This window comes from Marmota flaviventris, chromosome 6 (assembly GCF_047511675.1).
Source record: "Marmota flaviventris isolate mMarFla1 chromosome 6, mMarFla1.hap1, whole genome shotgun sequence".
Lineage (NCBI taxonomy): Eukaryota > Metazoa > Chordata > Mammalia > Rodentia > Sciuridae > Marmota > Marmota flaviventris.
The window spans coordinates 112142598-112156024 of record NC_092503.1 but is presented as its reverse complement, the minus strand read 5'-3'; the positions used below and the strand labels follow the sequence as shown (position 1 = coordinate 112156024).

Below are 13427 nucleotides of genomic sequence, written 5' to 3'. Positions count from 1 at the left end.
CTCCTGGGCAGGAACCTGCTCTGACAGGGTGCTGGCAACAACATCAAACATCATTGAAATTTTAAAAAGAACTGCATTAAATCCATGTAGAGCTTTTTTGTAGTATGGCCATTTGGACAATACTAATTCTGCCTATCCAAGAACATGGGAGATCTTTCCATTCTCTAAGGTCTTTTTCAATTTCTTTTTTAGTGTTCTGTAGTTTTGAATGTGGGGGTCTTCCACCTGCGTTGTTAGATTGATACCCACATATTTTAATTTTTTTCAAGCTATTGTGAATGCAATAGTTTTCCTAATCTCTCATTCAGTTGATCCATCAATGAATGATAGGAATGCAATTGATTTCTGGGTGTTAGTTTTATATCCTACTACTTTGCTGAATTTGTTTATGAGTTCTTGAAGTTTTCTGGTGGAATTTTTTGGGGTCTTCTAAATACAGAATCATGTTGTTGGCCATAGAAATAGTTTGAGTTCTTCTTTTCCTTTTCTTATCCCTTTAATTTCTTTCTTTTATTTAGTTGCTCTGGCTAGAGTCTCAAGGACTCTTGTTGAATAAAGTGATGAAAGAGGGCATCCTTGTCTTGTTCTTCCAGTTTTCAGAGGGAATTCTTTGGAATTCTTTTATTTTTTTTCTCCATTTAGAAAGATGTTGGCTTTGAATTTAGCATATATAGCTTCTACAACGTTGAGCTATGTTCCTACTATCCGTCGTGTTTTGAACATAAATGGATGCTGTATTTTGTCCAATGCTTTGTCTGCATCTATTGGGATAATCATGTGATTCTTGTCTTTCAGTCTATTGTTGCGTTTAATTACATTTAATGATTTCCATAGGTTGAACCAACCTTGCATTCCTGGGAGGAACCCTACTTGATAATGCACTGTCTTTTTAAAATGTCTTTTTAATATGCTTTCCAGTATTTTATTAAGAATTTTTGCATCTGTGTTCATCATGGATATTGGTGTGAAGATTTCTTCCCATGATGTTCTTTGTCTGGATTGGTGTCAGGGTGATAGAATGAGTTTGAAAGGGTTTCCTCCTTTTCTGTTTTATGGAATAATTTGAGGACAATTGGTGTTAGTTCATCTTTAAGGGTCTGGAGATCTCAGCTGAGAATCCTTCTAGTCCTGGGCTTTTTGTTGTTGGTAGGGTTTTGATGGTGTCTTCAATTTCATTGCTTAAAATTGATTTACTTAAATTTTCTATGTCCTCCTGATTTGATTTGGGTAGGTCATATGTCTAGAAATTTGTTAATGTCTTCACGATTTTTTATTTTAGTAGAGTATAAATTCTCAAAATAGTTTCTGATTATCATCTGTATTTCATTAGTGTCCATCGTGATATTTTATTTTTCATCATCAAGAATTCATTAATTTGAGTTTTCTCTCTCTCTTTGTTAGCTTGGCTAAGGGTTTATCAATTTTATTTATTTTTTCAAAGAACCAATTTTTTTGTTTCTTCAACTGTTTTGGATTTTTTTTCAATTTCTTTTATTTCAGCTCTGATTTTAATTATTTCCCATCTTCTACTGCTTTTAATGTTGATTTCTTCTTCTTTATCCAGGTCTTTGAATTGTAATGTTAGGTTATTTATTTGTTGGCTTTCTATCCTTTTAACGAATGAGCTCAATGCAATGAATTTTCCTTTCAGAACAGCCTTCTGAGTGTCCCAGAGATTTTGATCGCTATTCTCATGTACCTCTAAGAATTTTTTCTTTTTTCCCTGATTTCTTCTGCTATCCATTGGTCATTCAATAGCATATTATTTAGTGCTCAGGTGTTAGAATAGCTTCGATTTTTTATTTTATCAATGATTTCTAATTTCATTCCATAATGATCTGATAGAATGCAATATATTATCTCTATATTTTTGTATTTGCCAAGAGTTGCTTTGTGACCTAAGATATGGTCTATTTTAGAGAAGGATCCATGTGTGCTGACAAGAAAGTGTATTCAGTCACTGATGGATGAAATAGTCTATATATATCTGTTAAGTATAAATTATTAATTGTTTTTTTTTTTTTTTTTTTAGTTCTATAGCTTCTTTATTTAGTTTTGTTTGGAAGATCTATCCAGTGGTGAGAGAGGTGTGTTAAAGCCACCCAGTATTTTTGTGTCATTTTCTATTTGATTCTTCAAATTGAGAAGGGTTTGTTTAATGTATGCAGATGCTCCATTGTTTGGGGCATAAATATTAATGATTGTTATGTCGTGTTGATGTAAGATTCCCTTAAGCAGTATGAAATGTCCTTCTTGGTCCCTTTTGATTAACTTTGACTTGAAGTCTACTTTATCTGATATAGGATGGAAACCTCTACTTGTTTACGAGTCCATGTGAATAACGTGATTTTCCTATCCTCTTACCTTCAGTCTGTCTGTGGATGACTTTGCCTATAAGGTGAGTCTCTTGCAGATAGTATATTGTTGGGTCTTGATTTTTAATCCAACTGGCCAGTCTATGTCTTTTGATTGGTGAGATTAGGCCATTTACATTCAGTGTTATTATTGAGAAATGATTTTTATTCCCCCTCATTTTGATTTCTGATGTTCTTATGTAGGCCCTCATATCTGTAACTCCACTGTCCCAGTGGCCTTCATGGAGACCAGGAGATTCTGATAGGCTGCACCTCTATTATAGTGTGATTGTAAGAATTTTAAAATTTCTCTCCTGATTTTTTTCTAGAACCCACTGATCAGTCAAAAGTGTAATAGTCAGTCTAGGTATGTTTATGTTGTTTTTCACTTTATATTTTCTCATGATTTCTAATTTCATTTCATTATGATCTGTTGCGATACAAGCAATTTCATAGAATGTTATATATTTACTAAGACTTGGATGTGGCCTTAAATCTTGTCCAGTTTGCAAAAGATTGCAGGAATACATGAAAAAGAAAATGCATTGAGGTCTTTTGGGATGAAATGCTCTGTAGATATCTGTTAGGTCCATTTGTATTAATAATATGTTTAGGTCTGAAGAATTTTTACTGGTAAAAATCACATTCGTAAAGAAGAATAAGAAACGAGAGGAGGTGAAAAAGGAGTGGGAGAGAAGAAGGATAGGGAGCACTGCTTGTGGGTGGCCCTCTCCCCTTGGTAAGCCTGGCAAATGAATACAGGTCAGAGGTCAAGCCACGAGAAGTACTCTGTGTCTGTCTCTCTGTCCCCACATCTGAACCAGTTGGTATCTCTCAGTATCCTCCCTAGCCACTGTCCCTCACCACCAGTGATGGTACTATACACAAGTCAGAGAGCTGGGTGTGAAACTTGCCCACCCTCTTCTCCCACCCCTCACATCAGGGTAGTGTAAGTAGTAGCCACACAAACACAGGGCAAAGGGAAGGAGGGTAGGGTTGGAACTATTTAAGTTTGGGACCTCCTGACCTATGATGTCTGGACTGAATTGAAACTGCTGTGAACTATTGGTTCAACTATCTGTTTTGTCTCCAAACACAGAAGTTGCATTCTTTGGGTCTCTGAGATCTGAGATCTGGCTTGGTTAGACAAAGTGAGCTTGATGTCCATGTAATTCAAGGAGCTATGCTCTGTCCATAGCTCAGCATCAGCCCACTTTCAAATGAAAGTCCTGGGACCTAGGAGTCCAGGTAAATGCAATCTGCCTGACTCAGCCCAGAGGCTCCAGAAGCCCACCTAGAAGTAGTTTCTAGCACAGCCTCCTCCTCTAGGGCACCATGAAGGTTGCAAGGGCACACAGGTGTCTAGAATCTTCAGAAAATTCTGGCCAAAATTGATTAAGAGCTGAAGGACAGACATCTAGATCTGGGAATTGGGCCCCCAGTCACACTCTGAGAGGACATACATGTGGGTCCTGGGGTTGGCGGTACCCCAGGGTGTGGACAAGTGGACCGACAGAGCATCTCAGGTCGTTAGAGAGGGGACCCTTTGCCACGGTCAGCCTCTCTAGAGGGAAGCTGTGCAGACACTCCAGGCTCTGAGGGGTCAGGGCCTCTCCCAAGCCTCAGCTCAGGCTCTCTTTCTCTTATCATCTCAGTGACCCACCAGGGAACCTCATGGCCACACAAGTCCTCCAGAGGGAGACTTGTCCTGATTCCTACTCTCCTCATTCCCCGAGGCCAAGACCACGCCACAAGAAAGCTCCAAAAACAACAGGTTGGTAACATGGGAAACTATTTATTATTAGAGAAGGTCCACAGAGGAAGGCAGAATGCAGAGAGGACGCACAGAGAGCCCCAGGGAACATGGGGCCGAGAGGAGGACGGGAGCCCAGGTGTCCAGGGGGAAAGTCTAGGCGAGAGTGGCAAAGCCCACCCTGTTGTTGGCCAGGTCAAAGATGGAATAGTAGGACCTGAGGAAGACGTCCCCAAGAATCCAAAAGGGCTGGCCATCCTCCAAGGACATGTCGATGGATTCCAGTCCCACAGAGCAGTAGCCATCCTCCTGCTCCACAGAGAAAGGCATTTGTCACACATGGCCTGGGCACTACTCAGCCCTCAGCCCTGGGTCACTGGCACACTTTTAAAGATGAGCAGAGAAAGAACTGCCCCTGAGGACTCAAAGACCAGCTGATTCACCAGAGTAGGGGCTGTTGGGAGAGGTTCTCAAATCGGTAAATTCAGGCTGCCTTGGCCTGTCCCCATGGGGGAAAACTCTTCTTCCCCCAAGACCCTTCCTGCACATGATTTATAGCAGGTCTTCAGGGTCATTAAGGCTTGGAGGAAGACGAACTTGATTGAAACTTTGCCTTCACCCTCATCATCTGTGCAGTGGGATCAGTTATTGAACCTCTATGAAACTCCAGGTTTTCATTTGTAAAACAGAATGAGAATCTTCCCCATCAAATGCTGTGACAATCATGTGGGAAGCCTGGGCACCAGGCTGCACACAGTGGCTAGCCCTAGACAGAGCCCCTCTCCACTGATTAAGAGACTAATTGATCATGGGTGACACTCTTCTGGTGGGGATAATCCCAGGTGGCATGAGTTGGGAAATGGCACAGGGCCAGGTGGAGCTTTTCTGGCTGCACCTGCTCCTCCACCCCAGTGACCCAGCCTCAGGGACCAGGACTTACATTGAGGATGTAGGCAGAGGGCGGCAGAGGGAACTGCACCCCGTTGATGACGAAGGTGAAGGTGGGCAGGTTCTGGACGTCATTACAGTTCACGAAAAACTGCAGAGAAACAAGTTCTTCCAGGTCCCCTCATTCCCCACCCCAGAGCACCTGCTAAGCCTCCTGGATGCCCAAGACCTCTTTTTGGAGCAGAGGGCACAGTTCAGTGCAAATGCTATGTAGGTACTGAGTGGGTGTCACAAGCACTGCTAGAGTGGGTGACATCCGGAGAGACCTGAGAATGTCCCCCACCAAAGAAGCTCCTCCTGCCTGAATGGCCCATCTAAGAGGTTGAATCACTGCCCTTTCCCTGCAGGTGTCCTTTGAAACCACACAGCCATATGCAAAAAGTGGACCAGGGCACCCTCCCCTAGTGGGGAGGGCTAATTAGGTGACCCATCTCATTTGCCAGGACACACGGGAGCGAGGGGGCATATCTGTGTGGAGGAGAGGGAGATGTGGACTGAAGGTTGTCCCTTGTAGCTCCCTTTGTTGCCCCAACATTCCAGTTACATTGTTCTAACTCAAAAACCCAACCAGCGATCAATCTGATTTCCTGAGTGGACAGTAGCAAAGAAGAAATTCGTGCCTGACAGTGACTTCCCATGTCCCTCAGCACCCACATATGGCTCCACCGTAACCACCCTCCAGCCTCATCCTGTCCCAGGGCCTGGTGTTGGGTACCCCACATTCAGTACATTGGGCAGCACAAGCATCGAGCCCATGCTAGTCTGGTGTCCCATGTGGAACTAGAAATGGCTCTGAGTGGACTCTCCTGGCCAGGGGACATCCATGCCACACCCACCTGTCCATACTCATCCTCCTGGGCCCCAATGGTCTGCAGAAGGGAGCTCAGATGCTTCTTGGGCACAACAAGCAGAGAGGTTCCTGTGTCCACCATGGCCTGGCAGCCCTGGGAGCACCAGCCAGAAGCCTCTTCCCCAACATAGAACCTGGGTGGCAAGAAGAGGGCAGCCTCAGCCCGACCAGGACAGGGCAGCCAGGGGGGACCTTCCCGGCACTGGGGAGCAAGCAAACTGGAGGCCAATGCAACGACACCCTGTCTCACATTCCCACTAGGTCTATGCAGGGTCACCTAAATGGCCCAGGGGTCTATTTCTAATAACTTCAAGGAAGTTTCGAGAGGCACTGAAAACCAGGGACATCATGTTTTTTAAAAAGACATGGAACAACCCACTTGAATCAAAGTGTGAAATATGATATATCAAGAACTATGTAATGTTTTGAACAACCAACAATAAAAATTAAAAAAAAAATACATGGAACAAGTTAGTTGTCCCACATACCTCAGCTTTGAATCTGTGGGGTCCTGTGTGATTGGACAGGAGCTTCTCCAATACTTGGGATTCCACATGTGCCCCCCACCCCTTTCTCCAGACCCAGCCTTGATGCCCCTGCAGAGGCCAGCTGAGACTCTAGGGAGGACAGGCCACAGGAGTCCTCGGTGACCACACCTCAGTGGAGCCTGGATGAGTGCATGCTACGGGTGCCCAGAAGCCAGCTCCAAGGAAGGGGCGTCCCCAGGGACCCCCAACCCAGACTCACTCCTGGATGCTGATCTGCCAGTAGAGCTCCCGAGTGACAGGAGCCCAGAAGATCTGCCCTGTGTACAGGCTCTCGTCCACACCTCCAAAGATGACCGCTCCTCCGTCCTCAGATCCCTCTTGGCTGCAGGACACACAGGCAAAGGAAGTGAGGGAGTGGCCAAGGAGTGGGCACCCATGCTAAGCAGTCACCTTCACAGAGAAAGAGCTCCTTCCCTGATTTCCAAAGGGTTTTTCTGAAGACAGGTCCATGAGTCCCCTGAGACTTCTGAATGGCACTGTCCCACAATGCCCTATGTCAAGGACAGCCCCAACTCTGTAGACCCCACCCACACTGTGCTGTCTTCTGCTTTTCATTTCATGCCTTTGCTGCGCCCTGTCACCAGGAGCCTCACAGATACCTAACTTTTTCTTTTCCTCTGCAAGTGGACATGGACAGGGCTTTGGTGGAGGGGAGGAAAAGACAGGCCATGTTTCTTCCAGAAGATTCCCCTTAGTGGTAGTAGAGTGGGTCATTCCTAGAGTTTCATGTGGAGGTGTAAACAGCCAAAAGGTGTCCCCAGGGTTAGTGACAGGGTCAATGTGTTGAAAGCAGGATAAGGAGACCAAGCCACAGCAAGAAGTTGGAACTGACTCTAGACAGTAGAGAGGAAGAAAGCTGGTCAGCAAGAGAGAGAAGCCAGGCCCAGGGCCCTCCTGACCTGGTCTGCTGTGGGGGCTGGGGGGGACAGTGGGTGAGGAATAGTCGAGGGCCTAGACCAGGAGACTCCAAGACCTAGAAGGACACAAGCAGGAGGAGAGGCAGCAGGTCACTGGACAGAGAGGCCTCAGGGAGAAGCACAGGTGAGGCAGTGGGCTCTCGGGGCCCAGAGCAGGAGGCAGGCCCAAGACATGGGGAATTAGAGCAGCGACACCCGGGAGAAGTTCAGACTGAAGAAGCAGAGACCATCCTGCCTAGGAAGGCAAAGGGTCATGAGAGTGGACTGGGGCAGGGGCAGGGGAGCAGGAGAGTCAGAGCCCAGGAGCTGAGGCTCTGAACAAGTGTGGCCCAGCCACCCCCTGCTGGGAGGTCTCCACACCCCAAGGGATCAGGGCTTGGTACAGGGCAGGACTTAGGGACCCGCAGGGCAGTCTCTCACTTGCTGAGGTAGACGCTGAACATGGGGCTGGACAGGGCGTCCACCCGCAGCATGCCCTGCAGGGCTGTGGTGGCCCCTCCCGCGGACAGGGCAGGGTAGGCCAGGCCCATGATGCCATCGAACTGCACATAGACAAAATTGGTACCCGGCTCTTGCTCACTCAAGCCGAACTCCTGGTTGGGGACCTGGATGCTCTCAACCTGTGGGGGGAAGACACATTGGAGGGGAGGTGACACTTCTGAGTTCATCTATGTCCTCCTGCCCCATATCACCAGAGACCCTCCATGGTCATCCTTCCTCCTCTGGCCCATCTGCCCACGTCTCCACAGGCATCCCAACTGTCATTTCTCTTCCAAGGGCCTCCTTCACTGTAGCCTCCCATCCCCACACCTCTGCCCTCCAGTTCTGAGCTCCTGAAAAAAGGCACTCTCTGACTGGTCACTCTGGTGCCCCATCCCTGGACAGGAAAGAACAAGGACATCTAGGTCCCCACCCTCTCACACCCCCTCATCCAGGGCAGGGGTGGCAGCTGGAGCACTCACAGTCAGGGTGTCATAGCCAAAGAAGCCAGTGAGGCTGCCGGTACCATACTGCATGGAGAAGGTCTGCCCGTTGGTGGAGAAGGTGGAGGACTTGCTGGGGTTGAAGCGAGGGTGTGTGGCTGCAGGAGGGAGCCATGGAGGCCAGGGGTGAGCAGAGGGCTGCCTGGCTCTCAGGCTCATGGGCTGCACCCTGCCTGGCCCTCAGCCTAAGCTCCCAGCCTGAGGCTTCAGCAACCCCACCTGGTCACCAAGGCAGGGGCTGACAGCCTTGGCCCCTGGATCCTCTTAGTTGGAAAACATTTGCCTGAAAGCCCATGTTTCACAGGTAATTGGATGCCTGGATGATGACCTCCCTGTAAGCAGGTGCCCTAGACTCCACCTCTATCTCTACCCCACACCAGAAACCGGCAGAAACCTAGTGGGAAATGCTCATCCAGTGAGGAGTGGGAGGGAGACCTAGAGAGGAATCCACTCACCCCAACCTCGATTCACCCAGGAGCTGGGCATAGTGGCATATGGAGATGGCATGGGGTGTGCCCATGGTGGACAGAGATGTCCGCAGTCCAACCGTAAGGTTTTGGAAGGAGTCAGGGCAGCATTAAGAATCTGAAGATTTTCTGTCTCCCCATATGACTCCAGGACAGGGACCACATCCAGCATAGTTGTGGTCAGTCCCTGGAGACGCTCAGGGAGAAGCTAGTGGATAGGAGAGTGGAGGGCAAGGCACAGAGTGGACAGTGTCCTGAGGGGAGGAGCAGCACTGCCCGGTGAGCAGGAGAGGGTGGAGCGGAATGAACTGGAGGGGGTGAGGTGGACGGCAGAGATGAAGGGGTCCATCCTGACACGAGGTAAGCCAAGGGGCCACCCTGGCGCAGGGCCAGCCTCCTCCCTCTGGCTTCTTGATGCCCTGAGACCCTAAATAAGTCCCTGGTCCTCCTCAGGAGTGAGCACCCTTCCCTGCCTGCATCCCTGGACATGCCAGTGCCCAGCCCTGCCCAGGAGCCCTCCCTGCCCAGCCCAGCACTCACTGCAGGCCTGGCTCTGGCAATAGACCGAGGGCACCCACAGGTTGGAGGAGCCAGTGTCAAACACGACCAGGAAGTTCTGGGGTGGAGTCCCGATGCTGATCTCACCAAAGTAGGCAGCCTGGGGAGCCATGGGACAGCTGTGAGCATTAGGGGAACCCAGAGACCAGGTTTCTCCATGGGCAGAGCAGGAAGGATGCCCTGTCCTACAGTACCACCAGAAGCCAGGGTCCGAAACACACAGGTCTCAGTCCCAGCCTGCCCAGGGCAGCCATGTGGTCTCTGAGGGTCAGCTGCCAGGTCATTGGGGCCCTCCCCATGCTCTGCCCAATGGGCCACTCTCAGCAGGGTGGCCCAGGCTGGCAGGACTGGGAGAAGGGAGCAGCCTCAGGGTGGGAGCCCAGGGAGTCCCCAGGTTTGGCAGCAGGGACAGGGACACCTAGAGACTAGGACTCACATCCATGTAGGTAATGGGCTCATAGAGCACGCTGAAGTCGTTGAAGCGGTACTTCTGAGTGAGGTCGTACTTGTGGGTCTTCAGGAAGTCCCCCAGCAAGCCCTTTTCCCTCATGGTCTGACGCATAGTCTTCATTTTCCTCAGGGGGACCCTAGGGGAGGCTGGGTGTCAGGGCAGGGCCTCCCTCTTTACTCTACCTTCTCATTTCTTCCCTCCCTGATGTTCTCCCTCGCCTCTTTCCCTTTTTCTCTTCTTTGTTTCCTTCTCTACTTCTTTCAACCTCACTCAGCACTTCTCCAAGACTCAGGAAACAATGAATTTCCCTCATGTCTGCCCTCAGCCCCTCTCAGGGGTCCTGCTCCTGCCCTGGCCTCTGCTCTCAGAGACCCTGAAAATACTTCCCATGAAGGGGAGAGGGACTTGGGACGCTGGGACTTTACACCTTCCAGAGGATGTCTGCTGATATTTGTTCTTTTGTTGTTTAAGGTTCAGGTCTGGGATGTGACTCAGTGGGAGAACATTTGCTGAGCATGTGCCTGACCTGGGTGCAGTCACCAGAAACATGAAAACGTAGAAATAAAATAAAATAGTTCTCAGAGATAGCAAAACTCACACCAAAGGGCGTCCCTTCCTGTGGTGCACTCTGATACCTGGTACTGCCTATGAGATACACCATGGAGTAGGGGAGCAGCAACAATCCCCTAATATGTTTAATCTGCAGCTGATTGAATGTGTGGCTCTAACTGCACACAGGAAAGGCCCTCGGCACTCTTCCCAGGTGGCACAGCAGGCAGGGTGCCAAGCAGGGAGCCCTATGGTCTCCTGAACCAGGTCACCTGCTCCATCCTGAATTTTCAACACCTCATGTTATAGTGATTTACAGGAATTAGTGTTTTTGCTAAAATGACTTTGGCTTCTTCCAACCAATTTGGGGTCTCAGGAAATTTTTGGAGGGATTATCTGTCTCCTCTAGAAAGGACTGTTATTCTCTGTAGGAAGAAACCACACCCTTCTTGTAAAGGCTGGCGTGGGCATAGTCACCCTACTCTCTGCTTCAGGACCATCTTCTCCCCTCAGTCTGGGAGGCTCCAGCAAGGGCAGCCTTCCCTGGACCAACAGGGAATCCTGCTCAGACACAGCTGCTGCCCCCTGACTAGCTTCTCCATACAGGGCTGCAGGCTTCCTGAGGTTCCCTGCACCCACAGCCAGGTCCACACTCACCTGACAAGTGTAGTCGATGCCTCCAAGGCCAGGAGGCAGACCAAGGCCACCACCATCCACTTCATGATGCAGATTCCCAGCTGGTCACAGAGCAAGCGCCACTCTGAGATCCACAGTCGCACTGGAGTGAAGACTTCAGCACTCCCTCTTTATACCCCCTGGATGTGGCCGAGTCCCTCCCTCCGTGCCCTGGCAAGCATGACCCCAACCAGGGTGTCCCCTGCACACCAGGTAGCCATTGTTTCTCTATGTTTTTCCCCCTGGACCATGGCCACATCTGAGTTCTCAACTTGTTGACTTTTGAATCCAATAGCAGAGGCCAGGAGGTACGGGCGATAAGACAGAACAAAGCAGCCATAAGATGAAGGGGCAGAGTTGCTCCTCCTCCAGGATCCAGTGGTTTGTGTGGGCATTTGGGGGTGAGGTCTAAGAGGCAGAGACAGAGAGAGGGGCATAGGATCCTAGGCAGGTTTCTTGGCCAGCAAGTCTTGACATTGGGGATCACAGGATCTTTGTCATGGGCACTCTCCTGTGTGCTGTAGGCAGGTTCACACCATCCTGGTGGCTGCCCACCGTGTGCCAGGAGCAGTCCCTGAGCTGTAACAATCAGAAATGTGTCTAGGGGTTGCCTAATGTCCCCCAGTAGGGATGACATCATTGAGATTTGTGTGCTTAAGTGATGCCCCTGGTGGTCTGACTCAAGTCCTGGCTCCTAGCACCCCAACTCCTTGGGATGGAATTGGGGTATGTGTGGGGGTCCCGGATGAGTAGGTAGCATGGTGATGAGGACATGTTGCTAACAAGGCAGTTCTGATTCTGGGGATGGGGCTGGAGACCAGTGGCAGAAGTCATTGACTGGGGGTGTCTTCAGAGGCTTTTCAAATCCATCAAGGGGACTTGGAGAAATCCTCACCACATGCCCAGGTCACACTCACACGGTTCACAATCTGGGCATTGGCCATGCCTCGGGAAACAGAGTGGAGAGGAGCCAGGAACAGGGCACAAGCAGAGGGCCACCCCTGTCCTTGTCCCCTTGTGCACTGTCTCTCCCTACACCCCCTGCAACTCTTCCCTGAGAGGCCTCTGTGTCCCCATTGCCCTTTACCAAGTCCTGGTCTGCCCCTCTCTGGCCAAGGTCTGGTCTTTCATGTCCCTCTCTCCATCATCTGGGGCCCCCCACATCTATCGCCCTACCTCCTCCCCCTCTTCCCATCTACGGTCTTCCCAAGGCTGAGCTGACCTGAAGCTGGACTGCCAACTCTCCATATTGGGGGACTGGAAAAAGTCCCCATGCCAGCACCCTCTCTGCCACTTTGTACCCAGCACTAAGGGCTCCAAAGAGATTGGTCACACCTTTGGGCCCCAGGCAGAAAGCCAGGGCCTCACCTGCCAACCAAAGACAGCATCTGGCCAGCAGGGGATTTTCCACTCTGGCCACCACCGCCCACTGCCTATCCAGACCTGGGCATCCTCCCCAGGCCTCATGATGGGGGAGGCAGGGAAGGAAATAAATTCTGCCCAGTTCTCCCAGAGAGGGAGGTCCCTGCCTGATGGTTGTCAATGCCAACTCAGGTCCCTTCCTCCCTGCAGTCCCCAGAGCCATGTGGGACTCTGGAGAGGAAGGCAAGGCGGGGAGCATTTCCCCTGAGCTGGGCATCCCCACCTCTGGAAGAGAACAAAAAAGAGTCATAGGATCCTTGGATTCCTGCTAAGTCCATGGAATGCCCTGACCTCGGGAGGCCTACTAGGCCCCAGAATGAGGTTCCAGGGACCCTTCCTCCTGTGGTAGGATGCCAGGGGTCTGACAGTTGTCAGGCTAGCCTTCCCCAGGCCCAGTGACACCACATCCCTTCGGAGTGTCCCTGGCTTCAGCATCAGGATAGGCATCCCTGATCAGCTGCCAGGACCTGAGGATCTGTAGTCCCTCCTACCCCCTTGTTCCTTCCTGTCAGTCTCCTGGGAGACCCAGGTGGCCTACTTCCTCCCCTCCCCTGTCCTGTCCCACCACACACCCTCCATACACAGAAGGCTCACTCTTGACATGCCTGGCATCTGCAGTGTCTGAAGGCACCTGAGAAGTCCTCCTGGGCCACCTCTGACCCCACGCTGAAGCCCACGGAGGCCTGACCTGCTGGCTTCCAACCAAGATCATCTTCTCACCAAGACACCACACAGCAGCAACATGGTGCTGGGTCTCTAGTGTCTAGCCGTGGGCCTCCTCTCCATGGACCAGATGCACCCAAGTGCAGAGACTGGGCCTTCCACAGCTCCGTGCCCAGCTCTGGGCTTAGGAAATCAGTAGAGTTGATGGAGCCCAGGGGATTGTTCTCGTTGAAGCTCTGCTACACCCCTCACCGTATTATCCCAGGCGCACACTTCCTCCTAATGACCC

At 50.3% G+C, this 13427-nt stretch overlaps 1 protein-coding gene across 1 annotated transcript; it reads right to left on the bottom strand.

Annotated features, from left to right (window-relative positions):
• Window positions 1-4263: 4263 nt before the first annotated feature.
• On the bottom strand, window positions 4264-11100 carry LOC139706239 (gastricsin-like). Its single transcript, XM_071613938.1, has 9 exons — window positions 11036-11100; window positions 9815-9965; window positions 9361-9478; window positions 8333-8451; window positions 7791-7990; window positions 6653-6775; window positions 5892-6039; window positions 5048-5146; window positions 4264-4416 (listed from the first exon to the last, which is right to left on the bottom strand). Exons 1-9 carry the CDS (start codon window positions 11098-11100, stop codon window positions 4264-4266), a joined length of 1176 nt encoding a protein of 391 aa, XP_071470039.1.
• Window positions 11101-13427: the final 2327 nt, after the last annotated feature.